Here is a 26009-nt window from a genome sequence, read left to right as displayed (position 1 = left end):
TTTACTTTGGCTTTATAGGTTTTATCCTCACTGTATGTCCATTTTGCTGAAGCCCAATAGGCAGCATTGTAATAAAATGTCTGTCTTAGTTTTTTTTTAGTAGATACTATACTTTTTCTGCCTGAACATTGACCTTGGCTCTTGCTTCTGCACTACTCTAAAAGTATGCAACACAAACATTAAGTAAACAGAAGCTTCTTTGTTCTATTTCTTGCATGAAGCTTGTGTAAAGTTTTCGACAGTTAAATTCAACTGATGTCACTGTAGGGGGTCGTAAGGGGAAGGATGTCGGAAGAGGGGAGGTGCAGTAAGTAGTAACACACTGGTATTTTATCTCGTATGCTGTATTAACACTATATTGGGCATGTTTTGAACTCTGTGTCAAACATGAGTTTGGGACACCCTGAGGAAATGATGATTACATGTTGACGTGCTGCATCGGCATATTAATATTCATGCACCTTTGAAGCCATTTTCATTTGTGTGTTTGTTTACGGCTGATGAAAAAAAAAAAAAGATGAAAAGACCTGTGGACCTCATGAATTCCGCTGTGAGAATAACAACTGCATCCCGGATCACTGGAGGTGTGACAGCCAGAATGACTGTGGAGACAATTCCGATGAGGAGAACTGCAGTAAGTCTTTTTGCCTTTTTGTTCGCTTCAATACATCAGGCTGCTTGTGTGCTTTGTTTTAGTTCTTGTGCAAGATTGTGCACCTCCTTGTTTCTACACTTACTGTCCATTTTATTAACTCCATTTACCATATACAGTGTATCACAAAAGTGAGTACACCCCTCACATTTCTGCAGATATTTAAGTATATCTTTTCATGGGACAACACTGACAAAATGACACTTTGACACAATGAAAAGTAGTCTGTGTGCAGCTTATATAACAGTGTAAATTTATTCTTCCCTCAAAATAACTCAATATACAGCCATTAATGTCTAAACCACCGGCAACAAAAGTGAGTACACCCCTTAGTGAAAGTTCCTGAAGTGTCAATATTTTGTGTGGCCACCATTATTTCCCAGAACTGCCTTAACTCTCCTGGGCATGGAGTTTACCAGAGCTTCACAGGTTGCCACTGGAATGCTTTTCCACTCCTCCATGACGACATCACGGAGCTGGCGGATATTCGAGACTTTGGGGCATCCTCAAGCGGAAGGTGGAGGAGCGCGAAGATGTTCTATTGGGTTTAGGTCTGGAGACATGCTTGGCCAGTCCATCACCTTTACCCTCAGCCTCTTCAATAAAGCAGTGGTCGTCTTAGAGGTGTGTTTGGAGTCATTATCGTGCTGGAACACTGCCCTGCGACCCAGTTTCCGGAGGTAGGGGATCATGCTCTGCTCAGTATTTCACAGTACATATTGGAGTTCATGTGTCCCTCAATGAAATGTAACTCCCCAACACCTGCTGCACTCTTGCAGCCACATACCATGGCATTCCCACCACCATGCTTGACTGTAGGCATGACACACTTATCTTTGTACTCCTCACCTGATTGCCGCCACACATGCTTGAGACCATCTGAACCAAACAAATTAATCTTGGTCTCATCAGACCATAGGACATGGTTCCAGTAATCCATGTCCTTTGTTGACATGTCTTCAGCAAACTGTTTGTGGGCTTTCTTGTGTAGAGACTTCAGAAGAGGCTTCCTTCTGGGGTGACAGCCATGCAGACCAATTTGATGTAGTGTGCGGCGTATGGTCTGAGCACTGACAGGCTGACCCCCCACCTTTTCAATCTCTGCAGCAATGCTGACAGCACTCCTGCGCCTATCTTTCAAAGACAGCAGTTGGATGTGACGCTGAGCACGTGCACTCAGCTTCTTTGGACGACCAATGCGAGGTCTGTTCTGAGTGGACCCTGCTCTTTTAAAACGCTGGATGATCTTGGCCACTGTGCTGCAGCTCAGTTTCAGAGTGTTGGCAATCTTCTTGTAGCCTTGGCCATCTTCATGTAGCGCAACAATTCGTCTTTTAAGATCCTCAGAGAGTTCTTTGCCATGAGGTGCCATGTTGGAACTTTCAGTGACCAGTATGAGAGAGTGTGAGAGCTGTACTACTAAATTGAACACACCTCCTCCCTATGCACACCTGAGACCTAGTAACACTAACAAATCACATGACATTTTGGAGGGAAAATGACAAGCAGTGCTCAATTTGGACATTTAGGGGTGTAGTCTCTTAGGGGTGTACTCACTTTTGTTGCCGGTGGTTTAGACATTAATGGCTGTACATTGAGTTATTTTGAGGGAAGAATAAATTTACACTGTTATATAAGCTGCACACAGACTACTTTTCATTGTGTCAAAGTGTCATTTTGTCAGTGTTGTCCCATGAAAAGATATACTTAAATATCTGCAGAAATGTGAGGGGTGTACTCACTTTTGTGATACACTGTAGAAGCACTTTGTACTTCTACAATTACTGACTGTAGTCCATCTGTTTCTCTGCATGTTTTGTTAACTCCTTTCATGCTGTTCTTCAATGGTCAGGACTCTCCCAGGACCACCACAGAGTAGGTATTTTTTGGGTGGTGGATCATTCTCAGCACTGCAGTGACACTGACATGGTGGTGGTGTGTTAGTGTGTGTTAGTGTGTGTTGTGCTGGTATGAGTGCGTCAGACACAGCAGCGCTGCTGGAGTTTTTTTAAATACCGTGTCCACGCACTGTCCACTCTTGTAGGACACTCCTACACAGTTGGTCTACCTTGTAGATGATAAGTCAGAGGCGATCACTCATCTATTGTTGCTGTTTGAGTTGGTCATCTTCTAGAACTTTATCAGTGGTCACAGGACGCTGCCCACGGGGCGCTGTTAGCTGGATATTTTTGGTTGTGGACTATTCTCAGTCCAGCAGTGACAGTGAGGTGTTTTAAAACTCCATTAGCATTATAGCTGATCGGTGTAGTATCCACTCATACCAGCACAACACACACTAACACACCACCACCATGTCAGTGTCACTGCAGTGCTGAGAATGATCCACCATCCAAATAATACATGCTCTGTAGTGGTCCGGTGGGGGTCCTGACCATTAAAGAACAGCTAAGGCATGCTAAAAAGGTATGTAGAGAAACAGATGGACTACAGTCAGTAATTGTAGAACTACAAAGTGCTTCTCTATGGTAAGTGGAGCTGATAAAATGGACAGTGAGTGTAGAAACAAGGAGGTGGTTTTAATGTTATGGCTGATCAGTGTATCATTTTTAATAGCTGCAGATGTTTAACAAAGACAGTATTTATGTAGTGTTTATAATGGCTTTTCTTTCAGTCTTGAGCTATGTCACAGTATTTACTCACCCGTTTCTTAGTGATTCTGCACTTAAATTAGAGAGCAGCAAAATAGTGGCATGAGAAATTTAAATTAATATTATTGTACATTTCATGTACATAAGGTTCACAGTAAACATGCTAACATTGAGTGAGTGTCCAAGCTTACTAGCTTATTTAATTTCTAACTTACCTCAAATCAGGTACAAAACTGTAGTATTTATATTCTGTAATACAGTGGTACCTTGTAACTCAATGTCCCCTAAACTCAAAATCTTTGAAACTTGACGCCCTTCGGCAAGCAATTTGTACCCTCAAACTCAACGTGTTCAGCGTCTTTTTAAAAAAATTATTTATTCAATTTTAATTTAACAATGAACAGCTGCTTTGTTCAGCACTTGGCTTGAGCGGTGCAGTAAGACGTCATCAAAGTACAAATATGAGATGATTCTGCATTTGTGTTGAATCACTGTCATTCACTCTGAAAGCGTCCACATGTATCTGTGTTTTTTTTTTTATATATATATATTTTCTTTAAGCATTTTCTCCCCTTTTTCTCCCTTTTACCGCGTCCAATTGCCCGATTGCATCATGCTTCCTGTCCACCAATGCCGATCTCTGCTCTGATTGAGGAGAACGAAGCTAACCCACGCCCCCTCCGACACGTGGGCAGCATGCTGTATGCATCTTATCACCTACACTTTGACAAGTGCAGTGCAGCTTAGCTGTGTGTAAGGAGGGACACACCCTAAGAGCACTCTCTTCTCATCTCTGTGCAGGCGCCATCAATCAGCCAGCAGAGGTCATAATTGCACCGGTAATGAGAGAGAGACCCTATCCAGCTTAGTCCCGCCTATCTGAACAACAGGCCAATTGTTGTTCATGTGGCCGCTCAGCCTCAGCCGGCAAGGCAGAGCTGAGACTCGATACGATGTATTCGAGATCCCAGCTCTGGTTCCAGCATGTGTTTTTACCGCTGCGCCACCTGAGTGGCTAAAAAAGAACTCGACACCTTTTAAACTCAACGACACTCCCAGAACCAATTGACGTTAAGTTTCAAGGTACCACTGTATTAGGCAGTTGTAGCCAAGCGGTTAAGAGACTGGACTAATAAGCAGAAAGTCGCTGGTTCAAACCCCACCACTGCCAGGTTGCCACTGTTGGGCCCTTGAGCAATCAGATTTGAACTTGTAATTTTGTTTCAAATAGATGGGCAGTATAAATAAATAAATAGCTTTATTGCTGCTTACTACTTAGCTTCTGTTCCAGAGTATTGAACTGCACATTGACACATTGGGTAACACTGTTGCCTCACAGCATGAAGAGTCTGGGTTGGATTCTTTAGCTAAGCAAGTTTCTCAATAAATATAAAGTGATAGTTATACAATAATCAGCCTCATGTTATAAGTAACCCAATTAAACTGTATAAACCTAAAATAGATTTACATAAACATTAGAAATGGTGTAGCTAATAAAGCAGCTATAAAGTACAGTTGTTTTACTTTACAAGATGCTTTACTTTAGCTTAGTTACATTTTTGTAACATAACTTGTAGCTACATTTTATAATAGCTATCCAGTGTGTTATTTTATTGCATGCTATTGTTTCATTGTCTTTTCTTCTATATTAGCATTATATTATATCCTGTCCTGATGTTGGATTAACTTCTGTAATGTAAGCATCTTTGTTGACAGTGCTAACTATCGCTATCTGATAGCACATGCTGAGTGATGGAGTTGGGATGGGATTGAGAAAGTTCTACCTGACACTTTTAGACAACCTCATTGCTAATCAGCCTGTTATAGCTCCTCTTCCAGACCTGTAAACTTTGTGAGAAATGTAGAAACAGATGGCACAATGACATATTGATGAGTTTTGGTGACGCAGTGATTTTACCTGCATTGCAGTTCTCAGTCTAAACAGTCTCAGCCCAATGTTGCAGTATTTGATCTATCTTATTGTTTTGCTTCCAATGCAGAACCAGTGACCTGTAATCATAAGGACTTTGCCTGTGCCAACGGGGACTGCATCTCTGCGCGGTTTCGCTGTGATGGAGACTATGACTGTGCTGATAATTCAGATGAGGTTAGTGGTCACCAGACTTTACCTCTCTCACATGGAGACAACATGTGACTTGCCTTTACAGCAGTTTTTTTAGCGTTATCTTGTGGGAGATGGAGAATTTTATAATATTTGTAGGTGTACTTTGAGAAATTAGATTACCCTAATATATACTCTGTTCCTGATAAAGCTGGGACATCTTGTAAAATGCTAATAAAATCAAAAGCCTGTGAATTGTTAATTCTCTTGTTCCTTTAAGTAAGGAGTAAGTCCCTTTAAGACCCCTTCTTATTCGCCCACACATTTGGTGAATTCATGCGTGGAGAGTTAAGTACTCAAGCTACTAACCAATGTCCATACACAGTGTCGAAGACCCCACCCACTGTTTGGTCCCACCCGGCAGACTTTAATGGCCAATGTTGTCTGCTGCAGGTACTGCCAATTATGCTCGCTAGAGGGCGCCCAGCCAACCGGTATTATCCCGTTGCGCCTTATTCACCCTTTTTTTCTGTTTTATTTATGCATTTATGCAGTCGAGGTGGGTATATTGCTGCTCACGCCTCCTTTGACCCATGCTCAGCCCTTAGCGGAACCCTTTTTCACTTATGCACTCTGCACAGGCGTCTCTCTATCTGCCAATCAGGGTCCTTACACAGCGTTTGAAGACACCACCCACATAGTCCGGTCATCCAGCCCTAGCAGACTTGTGTCTGCTGCAGGCACTGCCAATTATGCCCGTTAGAGGATGCCCAGCCGACCGGTAGTTCAAACCTCAGAATCCCAGTGCTGGTTTGTTAGCGGATTATCCCACTGCTCCTTATTTACACTTTATTAATAATTAATGATAGGATACTAATTGTTGTAGCTTTGCAAGTACACCATCAAATCTGAAAAAAATAAAAACAAAGATGGGACTGTATGGGACAAAAAAATTCAGTGTTTCTTATGTTTACTTTTACTTTTATTTCATTGCAGACAGTATGAACCCAAAATGTTGTCTGGTTAACTTTATTTCATTAATTAATAAACAACCATTCCTGCATTTCAGGCCTGCAACACATTTCAAAGAAAGTTGGGACAGAAAAACATTTACCATTTTGTTATGTTGCTATTCCACTACACCAAGGATACCAAGTGTTTCAGGTGTTATTTTGTCCCATTCTTCCTGCAAACACAAAGTAAATGTAAGAAACACTGCAGAGTGGGTCCGGTTTATCTGGTGAAATGCCAGTCACCAGTCGGTCACAAGGCACACATACACGTGTGGTATTTTTTTAGCTTCTATTGGCCTTAGTGCAATGTTCCTGAAAAAAATTTAACCCAAGCCCCTTCTTGCTGTAAGGCAAAAGCATTACCCACGGTGCCACAGTGCCACCCACAAGACATTGTAACAGTTCAATATGAAAGTTATTACAGCATGCAATAGTTTCTCATTGGCATATAAGGATGACAAAGGGCTTATTGTTTATAGGTTTATGTGTCTGCTGATATATGTTACTCATAAGACAATAAATGACGAATCACAATAAAAGGTTAGAAGAGACAGTGAGAGAGAGAGAGAGAGAGAGAGAGAGAGAGAGAGAGAGAGAGAGAGAGAGAGAGAGAGAAATACAGCAAAAGATTTTTAGGTTTAACCTGCTGAGACAAATATTCATAAACATGCAGCCAAAAATAACTTCAGACTTAAAAAGAAGGTGAAGGTGCTTGTAAGGCTCTTGCCTGGTGCCTGCATAACTTGAATCACAGTAACTATATATTGAACTGCAAGTTTACCAGAGAGAACGTTAAAATTGGTATGCCTATAGATAAATTAGACAAAACTGAACAAAAATCTATTATAAATCTACTGTATATAACTGCCAAAAATAGCTTATGCCTAGTTCACACTGCTTGATTTTTGCCCTGATTTTTGCTCGCCGAGAAGTCGCCGTTAGATGTGCTGGCTCGGAAGCAACTTGGTGTTCGCTTGGGAACCGAAACTCAGCTCTTGATTGTTTGTGTGAACTGTTCAACGACTCGATCCAAGTGGCTCACCGAGCATTCGCAGACTCAAGAAAAATATCTAGCATGTTAAATATCTATACCTGTCGGTGAGTCAAAATCATGTAGTGTAAAAGGTGTTGCAAGCAGATTGCAAGTGGCAGTGAGTGCTATGTCGAACTACAGCCAATGAGAATGCAAGATATGGGGGTGAGGTAAAACCTGGGGGAGGAGTTGTAAAAACATGGGATAGGGGAATAATACAGTTTCTATCAGAATACATCGGCACACACACAAGCATTACAGTATTTGTGACTTATCGTCCAAACCATAATACCAACACTGCTTTGCAAAAAAAAAAAAAAAAAAATACCTTCAGCTCACTACAGAACAGACAATCCCTGCTGGTCGCGTCGCCCAATCCACCCTGATTCATTTATTTTTCTTACTTGCTTTTTTACGGTGCACATCAGCACACAAATAACTTTGATCACTCGCTTATTGTTGAGGTGTGATGTATCTGGAACATTGGCCTCTACTCTCCCGAGCTACTCAAATGATCGGTTTGATACTGTTTTGGTTTGAAATAATTAATTTGCTTGTAAAACCAGAATAGTGTCAGCGGAGTCATTTCTTCATTTCTCGTCTATACCTCATTGCTAAGGAAGACACTTCAGGTGCATTTTTGGACAAGGTATCATTAAACCCCTCATCACTAATCGTGTCTGTTTTCGTGACAAAACATAGTTTAGGGGACCAGACAGACGCATCTGAGATTCCTCCTGGTGATAGATGGTGTAGTGTGTGACCCCCTATCGCCAATCAATCGTGTAGTGTGAAAACCACAACGACTTAAGAGACCCCGGATTACAAGAGATCCAGTCGTGTAGTGTGAACTTGGCATTAGTAACACTGTAGGAATGTTATTCAATTTCCATCCATCCATCCAGAATTTTGCTGTTTCTTTATTTATGCTTATAAACACACATTTCAAGATACAAAATCGAAAGACAATGTGTGTACCTGCTAAAAAAAAATATTAATTTTAATAAAATAATTATTTTGCATTCAGTTTTATTTTATATTAAGAAATAATTACTTAAAAACCTGCAAGACCTAATTTTACTCAGCAATGGTCACAAACGTTGATAATAAAGAATACAAAATAACACATTAAAAGGGGTTTATGCTGAAAATTAAATGTACTTTTTTCCTATTGGTCATACACCGATTGGGCATAACATTATTACCACCTTCCTAGTATTGTGTTTTGCTGCCAAAACAGCCCTGACTCGTCGAGGCATGGACTCCACTATACCTCTGAAGGTGTGCTGTGGTATCTGGCACCAAGATGTTAGCAGCAGATCCTTTAACTCCGGTAAGTTGCGAGGTGGGGCCTTGGATCGGACTTGTTTGTCCAGCACATCCCACAGATGCTTGATTGGATTAAGATCTGGGGAATCTGGAGGCCAAGTTAACACCTCAAACTCGTTGTTGTGCTCCTCAAACCATTCCTGAACCATTTTTGCTTTGGCCAGCCTTTGCTCCCAACGTGCATCAATGAGCCTTGCCCACCCATGACTCTGTCGCCGGTTTAACAATGTTCCTTCCTTGGACCACTTGTGATAGATATTGACCACTGCAGATCGGGAACACCCCACAAGAGCTGTAGTTTTGGAGATGTTCTGACCCAGTCGTCTAGCCATCACAATTTGGTCTTTGTCAAACTCGCTCAAATCTTTACGCTTGCCCATTTTTCCTTCTTCTAACACATCAACTTTGAGGATAAAATTTTCACTTGCTGCCTAATATATCCCACCCACTAACAGGTGCCGTGATAAAGAGATAATCAGTGTTATTCACTTTACCTGTCAGTGGTCATAATGTTATGCCTGGTCAGTGTATACTTGGTGTGTTTTACAGTCTTTTACAGAAGAGCTTACTGGCACAGTTTCCTGATCGTGAGACAGCATTTATCATGCTCCCCTTGTGCTTTGTGAATTTTCAGAAGGACTGCGAGGCCCGCTGTGCACAGGACCAATTCCAGTGCCATAACAACCTTTGCATCTCCGCTAAGTGGCTGTGTGATGGCCAGGAGGATTGTAAGACCGGCGAGGATGAGAGGAACTGCCCCGGAACAGGTAAATCTTAGCAATTCCTAATCACTTATTTTTTTCTGTTTGTTCATTTGCACCGAGTAGAATTCATAGCAAGAACTGGCATCGCTCTTATTCTAGCAATACCAGCCAGCCTTAAAATTTTAATTGGACATTTTCGGTTTGGAAAACATCAAGGTTTGGAGCTTCCCTCATTATCACTTAGTTATACTTACTTATACAGCTTTAGAAAATCTAATAGCCCGGTGGGTGTGGAGTGGGGTCAGGGTTGGGTCTTTCAACTTTTAAGGCCTTTAAATAAGGTCAACACTTTCTAGCACACACCTTTATTAAACTACATGCAGATTCAAACCGGGTGTAGTAGTGGAATATCCCGCTGTGCCACCTGGGCGCCCTGTCATGTCATGTACTTTTTATGTCTATGTACTGTAGGTTTCCTTCTTTCAGAAACATACCAGTAGATACACTGATCAGCCATAACATTAAAACCACCCCTTTTTTCTACACTCATTGTCTATTTTATCAGCTCCACTTACCATAAAGAAGAACTTTGTAGTTCTACAATTACTGACTGTAGTCCATTTGTTTCTCTGCATGCTTTGTTAGCCTCCTTTCATGCTGTTCTTCAATGGTCAGGACCCCCACAGAGCAGGTATTATTTGGGTGGTGAATCATTCTCAGCACTGCATTGACACTGACATGGTGGTGGTGTGTTAGTGTGTGTTGTGCTGGTATGAGTGAATCAGACACAGCAGCGCTGCTGGAGTTTTTTAACACCTCACTGTCACTGCTGGACTGAGAATAGTCCACCAACCTAAAATATCCAGCCAACAGCACCTCGTGGGCAGCGTCTTGTGACCACTGATGAAGGTCTCAAACAGCAGCAGTAGGTGAGCGATCATCTTTGACTTTACATCTACAAGGTGGACCAACTAGGTAGGAGTGTCTAATAGAGTGGACAGCCAGTGGACACGGTATTTAAAAACTCCAGCAGCGCTGCTGTGTCTGATCCACTCATACCAGCACAACACACACTAACACACCACCACCATGTCATTGTAACTGCAGTGCTGAGAATCCTCCACCTAAATAATACCTGGTCCTGTGGGGGTCCTGACCCTTGAAGAACAGGGTAAGAGCAGGTTAAAAAAGCATGTAGAGAAACAGATGGACTACAGTCAGTAATTGTAGAACTACAAAATGCTTGTATATGGTAAGTAGAGCTGATAAAATGGACAGTGAGTGTAGAAACAAGGAGGTGGTTAATGTTATGTTTTTTTTTCCTTCCAATATCCTGTTTTTATTCATCCAGAAAGGAAGGGATCTGCCCCTGGTGATCCCCTGTCATTTTGTGTATGTAGCCCATTCTTTATCTGTCAAGTCAAAGTCAACAATATGTGTGATCTTGTGTGTGTGTGTGTGTGTGTGTGTTTGTTTCTGTTGTCTTTATGTATTTCTTTCTCTTGTAATGTTTTCTGTAGTGCTCCCCTCCTGTTCGATAAATGAGTACGTGTGCGCCAGTGGCGGATGTGTGTCTGCTAGCCTGAGGTGTGACGGGCATGACGACTGTCTGGACAGCTCTGATGAGGTATGTCTTCCTGCGAGGCCCTCGCTCGTACGGGTGAAACGTCGTACCCCGGGTACACACGAGGCACCGGTCTGATCTGCAGCCTGTATTCGTATTCGTACCTACTTTATATATCTATCAAATACAAAATGAGACATCAATACTATTATTATTATGTATTATTAAATCCATACAAATAAAGAACGTAAACAGAATTATGTGCTTACATTTTTAAAATCGTTTAGAGTAGGCAATGTGCCGCTCACTGTTTCCATGGAAACATTGCTCCATTTTTTTCTCCTCCTCCATAGTTAGGTGAACTTCATCCTAGAGTGCCGTTCTGATTACTTTAGTGTCTTTTTCCTGGCCTGTCGACAGATGGATTGCGTGAAAGAGTGTCGAGAGGATGAGTTCCTCTGCAGGAATCATGCCCACTGCATCCCGAAAAGATGGCGCTGTGATGGTGTGTTTGACTGCATGGATCACAGCGATGAGGAGAACTGTGATCAAGGTATATAAAAATCGGATGTTTTTGTTACACTTACTGACCACCTTGCATTTCCATTGTGTGGCTGGCAACAGATTCACCAGAATCCTGACCAGGATAAAGTGGTTATAAAAATTAAATAAGTCCCAACAGTGTAGACAGTGAGCATCACAATGTTACACAGTAAAACCCACGTTGCTTTTATAGTCTTCTAAACACACACACACACTTTTACTTTTTCTGCGTTTAGCAGATGCTCTTATCCAGCAAAGTGCTTCCACAGTAAACATTTCATACTTTAGTTTAAATAAACAACAGTTCAAGAACACAGATCTGCTCAACCCTGTTAGAACAAAGAATAGGTAGAAGATTAGTACGTGCATATCATTTTTCAGCTCAAGTACTTATTACTACCTCCAGGATTAATTTCCTTTGGGATTAATAAAGTCTGTCAGTCCATCTGTCAGTCTGTGTGGCCATCTGTCTGTTTGTCTGTTGTTGTCTGTCTGTTTGCCTATCTGTCTGTCTGTCTGTCTGTCTGTCTGTCTGTCATTTATCTATTCATTTGTCTATTTATTTATCTGTCTGTCTATCTATCTATCTATCTGTCTGTTTCTCTCTCTCTCTGCCTATCTATATTTCTGTCTGTCTGTTTCTCTCTCTCTGCCTATCTACTGTATATATCTGTCTGTCTGTTTCTCTCTGTCTTCTGTTTATCTGTCTGTCTTTCTATCTGTATGTCTGTCTGTCTGTCTGTCCGTTTCTCTATTTATTTATCTATTTATCTGTCTATATCTGCCTGTCTGTCTGTCTGTCTGTTTATCTGTCTGTATATCTATCTATTATACCTGTCTGTCTGTCTGTCTGTCTGTCTGTCTGTCTATCTATCTATCTATCTATCTATCTATCTATCTATCTATCTATCTATCTATCTATCTATCTATCTATCTATCTATCTATCTGCCCATCTATCTATCTATCTGTTTGCCTGTCTATAAATCTGTCTGTCCGTCTGTCTATCTAATGATCTATTTACTTTTCTGTCTGTCTGTCTGTCTGTCTGTCTGTCTGTCTGTCTATTTATCTATCCATCTATCTGTCCGTCGTCTGCCCGTCCGTCTGACTATCTATCTGTATGTCTGTCTGTATATCAATCTGTCTGTCTATCTATTGAAGAGGTCGGTCTTTTAACGCTACAAAAATAAAGATTAACACTGATGTTGATGTCCTTAGTTGTGTACATAGGACATGATTCTTAATTAATTTAGGGAGTCCAAAACTGACTTAATCAATCAGGTGGCAGTAGTAGCTTAACAGTTAAGATATTTAAGCCCTCATCACTGCCATGTTGCCTTTTTACAGCCCTTGACAAAGCGTTTTATTCTCAGCTGGATTGTGTTTAGTGACAATTGTAGGTCGCTTTGGATAAAAGTGTCTGCCAAATGTCCTTAATAGCAATTAAAACAGTTAGCAGTAAAATAAACAGTCAAATGTCAGCTTAATTGCTCACTGTTTCACAATGGTGTGCGATTTCTGGCTAAAGTCACTAAGTTCCAGCCCTATCACACCTATTGGAACACAGACAGGCACAGTAATCACCCCGGACATCTGCATAGCAGCCTGGCCAACTGAATTATTCAAGCATCAATCTCAGTAGTAGTGGGCTAAAATAACAGACTGCTGTGACACCGGAGTGCTGCAGTGACAATATATACAAATGTATTTATTGTATACAAAATTGTTACCCATTGTGATTGCAGGAGCTTTTTTCTGCCGCCCTGATGAGTTCATTTGCAACAATACCCTGTGCAAGCTGCACTCTTGGCTGTGTGATGGTGAGGATGATTGCGGGGACAACTCTGATGAAGATGCTGAATTATGTGGTGAGAGGTCACATTCATACTTCTGCCTAATAACAATTTGCTTAAAAAATACAATAATACATTTTATGCTATTTGGGGGGGCGCGACAGTTTGACTGGCTGTAAATGGTCAATTAGTCTGGTTTTACTATTGAAACGTTTTTATATGAAAGTAAAATGAACATTTGTGTCTCATGCTATAAATTACTGATAATAATTTCTCCGAATTCCATATAAAGAATGTCAATGACAGCATTTATTTGAGGAAAATTACACCTGGGTATTATTTATGCCCAGAATTGAAGGCCCCACCATCCCATATTGGAAACATGTATTATGGGCAGACAAATCAGTATTTCAGATCTTTTTTGGAAGAAATAAACGCAGTGTGTGCTGGACCAACGACATAATCAAATGTTGCGGGGGATACTCATAGTAAACGTGTTAAATGAGCAATGATGAGCTATTAAGTGTTGAGTGACTTTAATAAGAGCCAAATCATTTTGATCAAACAACTGGGTTAAAGTATTTAAAACAGTAAGTGGTGCCCAGAGGCAGCCGTGGTGAGTACTTATTTATTAGCTTTTATAATATACACCGATCACCCATAACATTAAAACCACCTAATTGTTTCTACACACATTGTCCATTTTATCAGCTCCACTTTGTAGTTCTACAATTACTGACTGTAGTCCATCTGTAATTGTAGTATGATAAATAGCCTTTTATTTATTTATTTTTCTTCACCCCCCCCCCCTCAATTTTCTCCCTTAATCTACTTGTATCCAATTACTCTGATTTTGTTGCATTACCCCTCTACTGATACAACCCTCCACTGCTGACTGAGGAGCTTTGCAACTGACACACGCCCCCTCCAACACGTGTGCAGTACCGAATGCATCTTTTTACTTGCATGAGGCGAGTTCATATGCGGATCAGCTTTGTGCATGGAGAGAGCCACACCCTGATCAGCATTATTCCTCAATTTGCCATCAGTTAGCCAGCAGAGGTCGTAATTACACCAGTTATTAGGAACCCTAGTCTGGCTAATCCCACCCTGTGAACAACAACCAATCATTGTTCATGTAGCCGCCCAGCCGGATGGCAGAGCTGAGATTCGATACGATGTATTTGAAATCCCAGCTCTGTGTGTGCTAGCTTGTTGTACTACCAAAAAAACCCTACCCCTGAGTAAAGAAAGACAGGATAGATTTTTTTTCTTTGATTTTTATGGCTTAAATGCCATAAAATATGATATTAAACTCTTTTAAAAAAAATAGGGTTTCTGGATCCACAGGGTGCATTATGATAAATAATGACAGAAATGTTTCCCTGATGATAAGGCAATAATTCATTTGTGCCCAAAGACAAAAAAAAAATGGTATGCTATTTAAATTGATCTTGTTCATAATCACAAATTGGTTGGTTGTTTGGGGCATGCTTGTGGAAAAATGATCAACATTAAATAAAATGGCTTAAAACAGATGTAATTGCTAGCCCCAGGTCTAACATTAACATTGCTTTTGTACTGACAGAGTCACAATACTCCACAACAATAAATAAAGATGTTTTCATGAATAAAGTCATAATAAGGCTTTAATAAGGCTAGTTTGACTGGATCCAGTATATATATATATATATATATATATATATATATATATATATATATATATATATACAGTGTATCACAAAAGTGAGTGCACCCCTCACATTTCTGCAGATATTTAAGTATATCTTTTCATGGGACAACACTGACAAAATGACACTTTGACACAATGAAAAGTAGTCTGTGTGCAGCTTATATAACAGTGTAAATTTATTCTTCCCTCAAAATAACTCAATATACAGCCATTAATGTCTAAACCACCGGCAACAAAAGTGAGTACACCCCTTAGTGAAAGTTCCTGAAGTGTCAATATTTTGTGTGGCCACCATTATTTCCCAGAACTGCCTTAACTCTCCTGGGCATGGAGTTTACCAGAGCTTCACAGGTTGCCACTGGAATGCTTTTCCACTCCTCCATGACGACATCACGGAGCTGGCGGATATTCGAGACTTTGCGCTCCTCCACCTTCCGCTTGAGGATGCCCCAAAGATTTTCTATTGGGTTTAGGTCTGGAGACATGCTTGGCCAGTCCATCACCTTTACCCTCAGCCTCTTCAATAAAGCAGTGGTCGTCTTAGAGGTGTGTTTGGGGTCATTATCATGCTGGAACACTGCCCTGCGACCCAGTTTCCGGAAGGAGGGGATCATGCTCTGCTTCAGTATTTCACAGTACATATTGGAGTTAATGTGTCCCTCAATGAAATGTAACTCCCCAACACCTGCTGCACTCATGCAGCCCCAGACCATTGCATTCCCACCACCATGCTTGACTGTAGGCATGACACACTTATCTTTGTACTCCTCACCTGATTGCCGCCACACATGCTTGAGACCATCTGAACCAAACAAATTAATCTTGGTCTCATCAGACCATAGGACATGGTTCCAGTAATCCATGTCCTTTGTTGACATGTCTTCAGCAAACTGTTTGTGGGCTTTCTTGTGTAGAGACTTCAGAAGAGGCTTCCTTCTGGGGTGACAGCCATGCAGAGCAATTTGATGTAGTGTGCGGCATATGGTCTGAGCACTGACAGGCTGACCCCCCACCTTTTCAATCTCTGCAGCAATGCTGACAGCACTCCTGCACCTATCTTTCAAAGACAGCAGTTGGATGTGACGCTGAGCACGTGCACTCAGCTTCTTTGGACGACCAACGCGAGGTCTGTTCTGAGTGGACCCTGCTCTTTTAAAACGCTGGATGATCTTGGCCACTGTGCTGCAGCTCAGTTTCAGGGTGTTGGCAATCTTCTTGTAGCCTTGGCCATCATAATGTAGCGCAACAATTCGTCTTTTAAGATCCTCTGAGAGTTCTTTGGCATGAGGTGCCATGTTGGAACTTTCAGTGACCAGTATGAGAGAGTGTGAGAGCTGTACTACTAAATTGAACACACCTGCTCCCTATGCACACCTGAGACCTAGTAACACTAACGAGTCACATGATATTTTGGAGGGAAAATGACAAGCAGTGCTCAATTTGGACATTTAGGGGTGTAGTCTCTTAGGGGTGTACTCACTTTTGTTGCCGGTGGTTTAGACATTAATGGCTGTATATTGAGTTATTTTGAGGGAAGAATAAATTTACACTGTTATATCAGCTGCACACAGACTACTTTTCATTGTGTCAAAGTGTCATTTTGTCAGTGTTGTCCCATGAAAAGATATACTTAAATATCTGCAGAAATGTGAGGGGTGTACTCACTTTTGTGATACACTGTATATACAAAATCTGGATATCACAAAGAACCCAAAGTCTAACCCTAAATTAACATAACATTTCTGGATGTTTAAATGTAATTAAAGAACCAATATAATCTACACTGAATAAGAATCTCAAGGCCAGGGGCTTCCAGCACAGCAGCCAGAGATGTAAAACTTGCTTGAATGTGGACAATGTCATCGGTACTCTATAAGCCTGTAATTTTATAGGTGGCATTTATGGGTTTTCTTCATGAAATTGAACTATATACAGTGGTACCTTGAAACTCAAAGTCAACTGGTTCCGTGAGTGGTGTTGAGTTTAAAAGGCGTTAAGTTTTAATGTATTTTTCCCCATAAGGTGGATGGAAACCTGTTAATGCGTTCCATGGTCCCGTGGAACTGCATATATTTTAGTCTAATGTAAAATAATGGGGTTGTTTTTGACACTTATACACTGAAAGTAAAATATAAAAACACTTAAATACAATTAAAAATAGTTAAAAATCAATATAAAAGAATAAAATAAAACAATAAAACCTGCACTTTACCTTTACCTCTTTATTGTTTCCTTATGTTTCTTAATCGTGGAGATGCTTGATTTTGAAATATTGTATTCTGTTCAGTAAAGGTGAATGAGAAGCGGCAACATAGCTTTTGTGCTGGTGTGCCGATGCACAAAGCTTAACGTGGGGATAGGAATTTCATTAGTGGAGAGAACTTATGAACAGTAATAATTAAGAGAGGTTTAGTGTTCCTATGTCGTTCTTTTAATACATTAAGTCACGTTAAGCTTTTTTTTTTTTTTTTACGGTAAGCGTTTTAGACTCTTTAAAAAAGCTGATTATTACAATTTTCAGCACTCTGAGCTATAACACAAGTTTAAAAGTGAAACAGGAGAAAAATCCAGCTAAACACAGATACATGTGGATGCTTTCCGAGTGGATTTAACGGTTATTCTACGCAAATGAAGATTTGTCTCATATGCGCACTTTGATGACGTCTTACTGTACTGCTCAAGACAAGCGCTGAACAAAGCTGTTGTTCATTGTTAATTAAAAATAAAAAAATTATAATAATAATTTAAAAATAAAAAAGGTATAAATTTCTCGACACTAGGCGTCATTTCAAACATTTTTAGTTTAGGGGACATTGACTTACAAGGTACCACTGTACATTGTAATAGATATAATCAAACTAGCCTTGTTTATACAGGCACAAAAAAATTCACCAACTATCATAATCACTTAACACTCCACCAGATCAATATTAAGCACAGATATGCAGATAAAAGTATGTGGATACATAATCTTGAGTTTGTTGGACAGCCCATCCCAAACCACATTGTAGCATATAACAGCCTCCACCTCTCTATGAAGACTTTCAACAAGATTTTATTGTATCTGTGGGAATCTGTGCCTGTATATATTTACAGGAGTATTTTTATAGATCTGACACTGATGTTGGATGTAAAAAGCCTGGCTTAACAATCCAATTAATTTCAAAGGTGTTCAGTGGGATTGAGATCAAGGCTTTTTGCAGGCTTTAAAAGTTCCAGCCAATTCAACTCTTTTGCCAACCTTGGTTAGTGCACAAGGGCAAAGTCATGCTAAAATAGGAAAGGCTTTTTCCAAAACTGTTGCTGAAAAGTGTTTCATATAATTGACATTTTACACCTGAATTTGATCATTAGGAGGGTTGTCCACATACTTTTGACCCACCTACATGTGTAACATATTTGATAAAAGTGTGTTATAATCAATCACTCATCAGTTAATTTAAATAAATAAATACAAATAAAATAAAATGCAATGTTCGTTACATTTACTTTGACTCAGACAATTTGAACCCAAGATATTTCATGTTTTCTCTGCTCAACTTCATTTCATTTGTTAATATACCTCCATTCCTGCATTTCAGGCCTGCAACACATTCCAAAAAAAGTTGGGACGGGGGCAATTTAGGGCTAGTAATGAGGTGAAAAAACTAAATAATGATGTGATTTCAAACAGGTGATGTCAACAGGTGATTGTAATCATGGCAGCATCCAGGAAAGGCTGAGTCTTTTATGAGCAAAGATGATCAGAGGATCTCCAGTTTGTCAACAAATGTGTGAGAAAATGATTGAAATGTTTAAAAACAATGAACCTCAAAGAAAGATTGGAAGAGATTTGTATATTTCTCCCTCTACAGTGCATAATATCTTTAAACCATTCAAGGAATCTGGAGGAATTTCAGAGCGTAAAGGCCAAAGGCGCAAGCTTAAGCTGAACACCCATGATCTTCAACCACATGGGCAGAGGATTACTTTTAATCAAGCACTACAATACGGAGTTACATGCACAAATGCCACTTAAAACTTTACTGTGCAAAAAAGAAGCCTTATGTTAACTTTATCCAGAAGCGGCGTCAATTTCTCTGGGCTCAGTGGCATCTAGGATGGACCATCACACAGTAGAAATGTGTATTGTGGTCAGATGAATCAGCATTCCACGTCTTTTTTGAAAAAAAATGGAATCTGCGTGCTCCGGACCAAAAAAAAAAAAAGAACCATCCAGACTGTTATCAGCAACAAGTCCAAACGCCAGGGTCTGTCATGGTATGGGGCTGTGTCAGCTGAAACACTAAATCACTTACATTACATTTACATTTTCAGCATTTAGCAGATGCTTTTATCCAAAGTTACTTACAGTTGTGACAGTATACAATCTAAACAATTGAGGGTTAAGGGTCTTGTTTAAGGGCCCAACAGTTGCAACCTGGCAGTGGTTGGGCTTGAACCGGCAACCTTCAGATCACTAATCCAGTACCTTAACCTTAACCACTAGGCTACAGCTTCCCTTGGTATCCTTGGGATCCTCGGTGCCAAACGTCTTTTAAGTGTGGTGAAAAGGAATGGCAACATTACAAAGTGGTAAATGCTTTACTGTCCCAACTTTTTTTGGAATGTGTTGCAGGCCTGAAATGCAGCAATGGATGTTTATTAATAAATGAAATGAAGTTGAGCAGATAAAACATGAAATATTTCAGATTCATCCTGTCTGCAATCAAATAAAAGTCAAAGTAAATGTATTTGCATTTTCCATGCTGTCCCAACTTTTTTCCGATTTGGGGTTGTAAATAAATCAGTGAAATCCCAAAACTGCCGCCATGACATACGTCTGTGTAGCTTTGTGTGCAGTAAGCTATAAGTAGAATTGTGTGTGTGTGTGTCCACGTTGTCAGGAATCAGTTTATTTTAATCTATTTCTGTTTGTGCTGTTACTATGCATCTTCAGCTAAGCTACCTTGCCCTCCCACAAGACCACACCGCTGCAGAAATGACAGAGTGTGTTTGCGGCTTGATCAAATCTGCAACAGTGTGGATGACTGCGGCGACAACTCAGACGAAGAGCAATGCGGTAAGCAAATCCACCACCTCCCACCCCCAAACCCACAAAACTATTAATGAATGAAATAACTAAGGTATCTGTTATTCAGCAAACATGACTCCATAATATACCACAGTGAGCTGCTCTGCTGTACTTTCTTGGCGCTGCGTTTTGTTGTGAGGAAATGAAGTGTGAAACTAAACGTTTGAATGTGCTCCAAACCAGAGACTGTGTCTGCCAGACCAAAACCGTGTGGGAAGACTGAGTTTACCTGCAGTAACAAACGCTGTATACCTACTCAGCTGCAGTGTGACTTATTTGATGACTGTGGGGATGGAGGGTCCGATGAACGTGACTGCAAGGCCTGTAAGTATCCAGTGTGAGCAATGCGTGTGGTTTTTTATGACCTACAATTTATTTATATTTATATATACACCAATCAGGCATAACATTACGACCACCTTCCGAATATTGTGTTGGTCCCCCCACTTTTCTATCAGAACCAGCATTAACTTCTTCAACAATTTGAGCTACAGTAGCTCGTCTGTTGGATCGGACCACACGGGCCAGCCTTCGAACCCCACGGGCCAGCCTTCGAACCCCACATGCATCAGTGAGCCTTGGCCACCCATCACCCTGTCGCCAGTTTACCACTGCTCCTTCCTTGGACCACTTTTGATAGATACTGACCACTGCAGACCGGAAACACCCCACAAGAGCTGCAGTTTTGGAGATGCTCTGACCCAGTCATCTAGCCATCACAATTTGGCTCTTGTCAAACTCACAAACGCACATTTATCATCAAGTTTGAGGATAAAATTTTCACTTGCTGCCTAATATATCTCACCCACTAACAGGTGCCGTTTGAAAAGAGATAATCAGTGTTATTCACTTCACCTGTCAGTGTTCATAATGTTATGCCTGGTTGGTGTAACACTGGTTACATTCATGACAGGATTCATCAGTTTAAATGTCAAACACAGTCATGGACAATTCTGTATCTACAATTCACATCACTTGCATGCTTTGGACTGTGGGAGGAAACCGCAGCTTCCGGAGGAAACCCACACAGACATGGGGAGAACATGCCAACCCCACACAGAAAGGACCCGGACCGCTGCACCTGGGAATCGAACCCAGGACCTTCTTGCTGTGAGGCTACAGTGCTACCCACAGAGCCACCGTGCCACCTACAAAGATCATAAAAAAGATCACTCAGCAGCAATGTGATAGCTGTCTATAATCATGGGTTTTTAAGGATGTGTGCTTCAAATCTTAAAAAAAAAGAAATGATAATACAGTGCTGTTACTGCATATTTGCCACATTTAGAACTAAATGTACTAAGGTGCACATTTATGCTATTGCCATATGTGCTTACATTGTATCTGACTTTAGAGATCTATATATGTATATGTAATGTATCTCTATCTATTTAAAAATATCTATAAAAACTACATCTAAAACTACATCTAAAACTACCTATAAAACTACCTATTTAATTTATATAATGGCACACAACATTGCAGGAACATACACAGGAATTTCACATTCACTTCCATTTCTTATTTATATATTTTTCTATTTTTCTATAGTTTTTATATTGCACACAACACTGCACCTTTGAAACCCATAGTGTGAATTGCACATGCCAATGTTTACAATGCTTACAGGTATGATTGTGTGTGTTAAGGAGAGAGTGAGCTGTAAGAATAAGATGCAAGCATCTGCAAGCATCTGTGTAACCAAAAACAAATGCCTTGTATGTGTGAGCATACTTGGCCAATAAAGCCTGATTCTGATTCTGATGTAAACATAAGTCCAATAAGTTAATTCAAACATAACCTTGCTAAATTGCCAGTTGTTGCATGTTTTAAAACAACACGGCTGCAGATGATCAACACATGGTTTTGGCAGGTAAAACAAATGATGTGCAAAACCATGATATGAACATAATATACAATGAGGTATATATATATATATATATATATATATATATATATATATATATATATATATACTGTATATCTCTTTTTCATACACAAAGCTAGGTTTTTTATGCAGAAAGGTTAAAACCAGAGATGAATAGGTTTTCAATGAAAACATTTTACAGAAAAAACAGAAAAAAAAGTTTCAGGGTTCAATTCCCAGGTGGAACAGTCCGGGTCCTTTCTGTGTGGAGTTTGAATGTGGGTTTCCTCCAGGAGCTCCAGTCTAAAAACATGCAGTCAGGTGAATTGGAGATAGAAATCAGACCTAGGTATGTGTGTGTGAGTTTGTTATGATGGACTGGCGACCTGTCCAGGGTGTCTCCTACCATTTAACCCATGACAACCTTGATAAAGGGGTGGTAAAATGGACAATAAATGAATAATTTATTTAATCAAATAGCATTAATTATTACTTATATTATTAATAATTATGTAAGTATCAGCCCCCCTAAATTATTGCACCAGCAAAATAGCTGTTAGTTTACGTCAACACTCCCACAACCTTTGATCTAGATTGTGTAAGTCATTGCTGTGGAGACATATTAGTTCACTCTTCTTTCTAGAACTGCTTTTAATGAGTCACTTCTACAGATTTGTGTGTAAACTGCTTGTTTTAATTCTCAATACAGCATTTCTACTAGTTTAAAAGAACTGGTTATTTGAGTAATCAAGGGTCAGCTTATATTTTTTATCCACATTGTTTTTACTTTTTGGCTAGTCACGCTTTATCAGTCTAAAATCATCTGTGAGACGTACATTAACGTTTTCTGAAAGGGAGTCATTTCTTTTTATAGCACTTTATGTGATGCATTCACTGCCAAAACTAAATCAGAAGGTTTTTAAATGACTGTGGAAATACATTTACCAGGTGTTACACCTCAACGCTCTTTTTTATTTCAGCTTTAAATGGAGATATATGTGGGAAGAGGACGAATCCGTGTGGAGAGGACGCAGTGTGTAATCAGAGCAGTACTAATAACATTTGCCAATGCAAACCTGGATTTCAGAGGAATCTCAAGACTAAACAGTGTGAAGGTATTTTAAACCCTTAACTGAAAATTTGGTTTCCAACCTTGCAGTGATGTATGACATAGATCAGCTAAAATCTGTGTCACGCAGCTTATCACTTTTTAGAGATGTTAAGTGGGCGTCCAAAAATTTGCAAATAGGTGGACTGGTAGGTGTAAACTGCTCAGGGTTGAATAAGGGTTGACACAGTGTGTGATGCCCTGTGATGGACTGCAAGTTAAAAATAATTGAGGGTTGTACAGTGGCACACAGAAACAGTTTGACATGTTGTCCATGTGGGTTGGATGGACTGGTACCCTGTTCAGGCTGTATTCTCATTTTGCACTCAGTGTTTTTAGATACACTGATCAGCCATAACATTAAAACCACCCCCTTGTTTCTACACTCACTGTCCATTTTATCAGCTCCACTTACCATATAGAAGCACTTTGTAGTTCTACAATTACGGACTGTAGTCCATCTGTTTCTCTACATAAATTTTTAGCCTGCTTTCACCCTGTTCTTCAATGGTCAGGACTCTCCCAGGACCACTACAGAGCAGGTATTATTTAGGTGGTGTATCATTCCCAGCACTGCAGTGACAATAACATGGTGGTGGTGTGTTAGTGTGTGTTGTGCTGGTATGAGTGGATCAGACACAGCTGGAGTTTTTAAATACCGTGTCCACTGACTGTCCACTCTGTTAGTGTCACTGCAGTGCTGAGAATGACCCACCACCCAAATAATACCTGCTCTGAAGGGGGCTAACAAAGCATGCAGAGAAAAATGGATTACAGTCAGTAATTGTAGAACTACAAAGTGCTTTAATATGGTAAGTGGAGCTGATGAAATGGACAGTGAGTGTAGGAAAAAGGAGGTGGTAAGAATGTTATGGCTGATCAGTGTATATACAGTGTATCACAAAAGTGAGTACACCCCTCACATTTCTGCAGATATTTAAGATCTGTCTCGCGTGTGTACATTTGGTTACTGTCTTTAGGGAGTTTGCTTTTTGCTTTTCATGTCCATGTGGATGTTCTCTGTTTTCTTCACACCTATAAGACTGCAACCCTTATCAGGATGAAGCAGTTAGTAAAATTAATAATTAAAAAATAAATGATCTATTCCGATGCCATCAGGGTAACATTAGGCTCATGTTCTGCTGCTCAGCTTTGGAAACCCATCTCTACAGCTTGCACTGAACAGCTCTTGTGTTGTTTTTGCATCCAACAGCATTTAAGAAACTGATAGTAAGTGCAATCTGTCTGAGTGCAATGCAATCTCAGACAGACAATTGTTGTGATATACAGAGTTTAAGTGTTTTTACTTCAATCTAAAACCACCTGCACTTAACTGAGACAGCTCTATCAAAGCAGAAAATTGAAAACCTGAATTGATAGCAACCTATGACGATGCCTCAGTCACTTAGTCATTATAGTCAAACAATCAAAGTCAATGTTTGTCTGTAAATGTGGAATTTCTTTATGCTTTGTTATATACATCTGTTATCAGTCATATCAGTGTGCAAGCAAAACATGTCTGAATTGTCAGATATAACCGAAGAAACATGTAAATATTATTATGCTTATGAGTATTATTATTATTATTATCATTATGCTTTGCTTATGCTTATGATTATTATTATTGTTGTTGTTGTTGTTAGTATTATTATTGTTATTTTTTGATGTTGTTGTTATCATTATTAATATTGTTGTTGTTTTTGTTGTTAGTATTATTATTATTGTTGTTGTTATTGTTGTTGTTATTATTACTTGTTGTTTTGTTGTTGTTAGCATTGTTATTGTTGTTATTTTTGATGTTGTTAGCATTATTAATATTGTTGTTTTTTTGTTAGTATTATCATTATTGTTGTTGTTGTTGTTATTATTATTATTGTTATTATTTGTTGTTGTTGTTTTGTTGTTGTTAGTATTATTATTGTTGTTATTTTTGATGTTGTTAGTATTATTGTTGTTATTTTTGATGTTGTTGTTAGCATTATTAATATTGTTGTTATTTTTGTTGTTAGTATTATTATTATTGTTGTTGTTATTTTTGATGTTGTTAGCATTATTATTATTATTGATGTTGTTGTTGTTAGCATTATTAATATTGTTGTGATGTTGTTGTTGTTAGTATTATTATTGTTGTTAGTTTTTTTTAGTGTTGTTATTTTTGTTGTTAGTATTATTATTATTGTTTTGTTGTTTTTAGTATGTTATTATTATTATTATTATTGTTATTTTTTATGATGTTAGTATTAATATTGTTGTTGTTTTTGATGATGTTGTTAGTATTGTTGTTGTTGTTGTTGTTTTTGATGATGCTGTTGTTAGTATTATTATTACTATTATTATTGTTATTTTTGATGTTACTATTATTGTTGTTTTTTTTTTATGTTGTTAGTATTATTATTGTTGTTATTTTTGTTGTTGTTAGTATTATTATTATTATTATTATATTATTATTATTTTTATTAATTATATTGTTGTTTTATTAATGCATTTACTAATACATAATATTATTATTGTGATTAACATTAATAATAATATAAATTTTAGAATCGTACAAAAATATGTGGATTGCTCTATAACATATGTCTTTTAATTTTCAGAAATCAACGAGTGCCTTCATTTTGGCACATGCTCACACATTTGCATAAACACTAAAGGATCATACAAGTGTACATGTGAGAAAAACTATAAGGATGTTAATGGCAACTGTATAGCTAAAGGTAAGCACCTGTATTTTCCAATGATTTCTTTTTGCCTAGTGTTTAATTGTTAACTAGCTACAATGCTTTTACTAACAATATGTGACAGAACTAAGTATATAGGATTATAGCCCTAAATATTAGTAATTAGAATGCCTGGTTTATTTTTTTATTTAAAATATGTATTTAAAGTATCCATGCTTGTAATAGACATTATAATGAGTTATGCATCTGCTTAGTAACTTAATCTATTGTGTTAATTGTTATTGTA

General features: G+C 39.1%; 1 protein-coding gene across 1 annotated transcript in view; it reads left to right on the top strand.

Moving 5' to 3' along the window:
* The window catches only part of lrp1bb (low density lipoprotein receptor-related protein 1Bb), a 488452-nt gene that overhangs the window by 396584 nt on the left and 65859 nt on the right, over positions 1-26009 (top strand). The window contains exons 67-76 of the mRNA XM_063005338.1: positions 518-634; positions 5262-5368; positions 9333-9465; positions 10923-11029; positions 11387-11519; positions 13256-13378; positions 19936-20058; positions 20254-20394; positions 22918-23052; positions 25640-25759. Of these exons, the coding sequence (XP_062861408.1) occupies positions 518-634; positions 5262-5368; positions 9333-9465; positions 10923-11029; positions 11387-11519; positions 13256-13378; positions 19936-20058; positions 20254-20394; positions 22918-23052; positions 25640-25759 (1239 nt within the window). The remainder of the gene's footprint in view (positions 1-517; positions 635-5261; positions 5369-9332; positions 9466-10922; positions 11030-11386; positions 11520-13255; positions 13379-19935; positions 20059-20253; positions 20395-22917; positions 23053-25639; positions 25760-26009) is intronic.

The sequence above is a fragment of the Trichomycterus rosablanca genome, chromosome 12 (genome assembly GCF_030014385.1).
Source record: "Trichomycterus rosablanca isolate fTriRos1 chromosome 12, fTriRos1.hap1, whole genome shotgun sequence".
NCBI classification, from domain to species: Eukaryota; Metazoa; Chordata; class Actinopteri; order Siluriformes; family Trichomycteridae; genus Trichomycterus; species Trichomycterus rosablanca.
The sequence above is the reverse complement of the archived record's forward strand: the minus strand, read 5'-3'. Positions and strand labels throughout refer to the sequence as shown.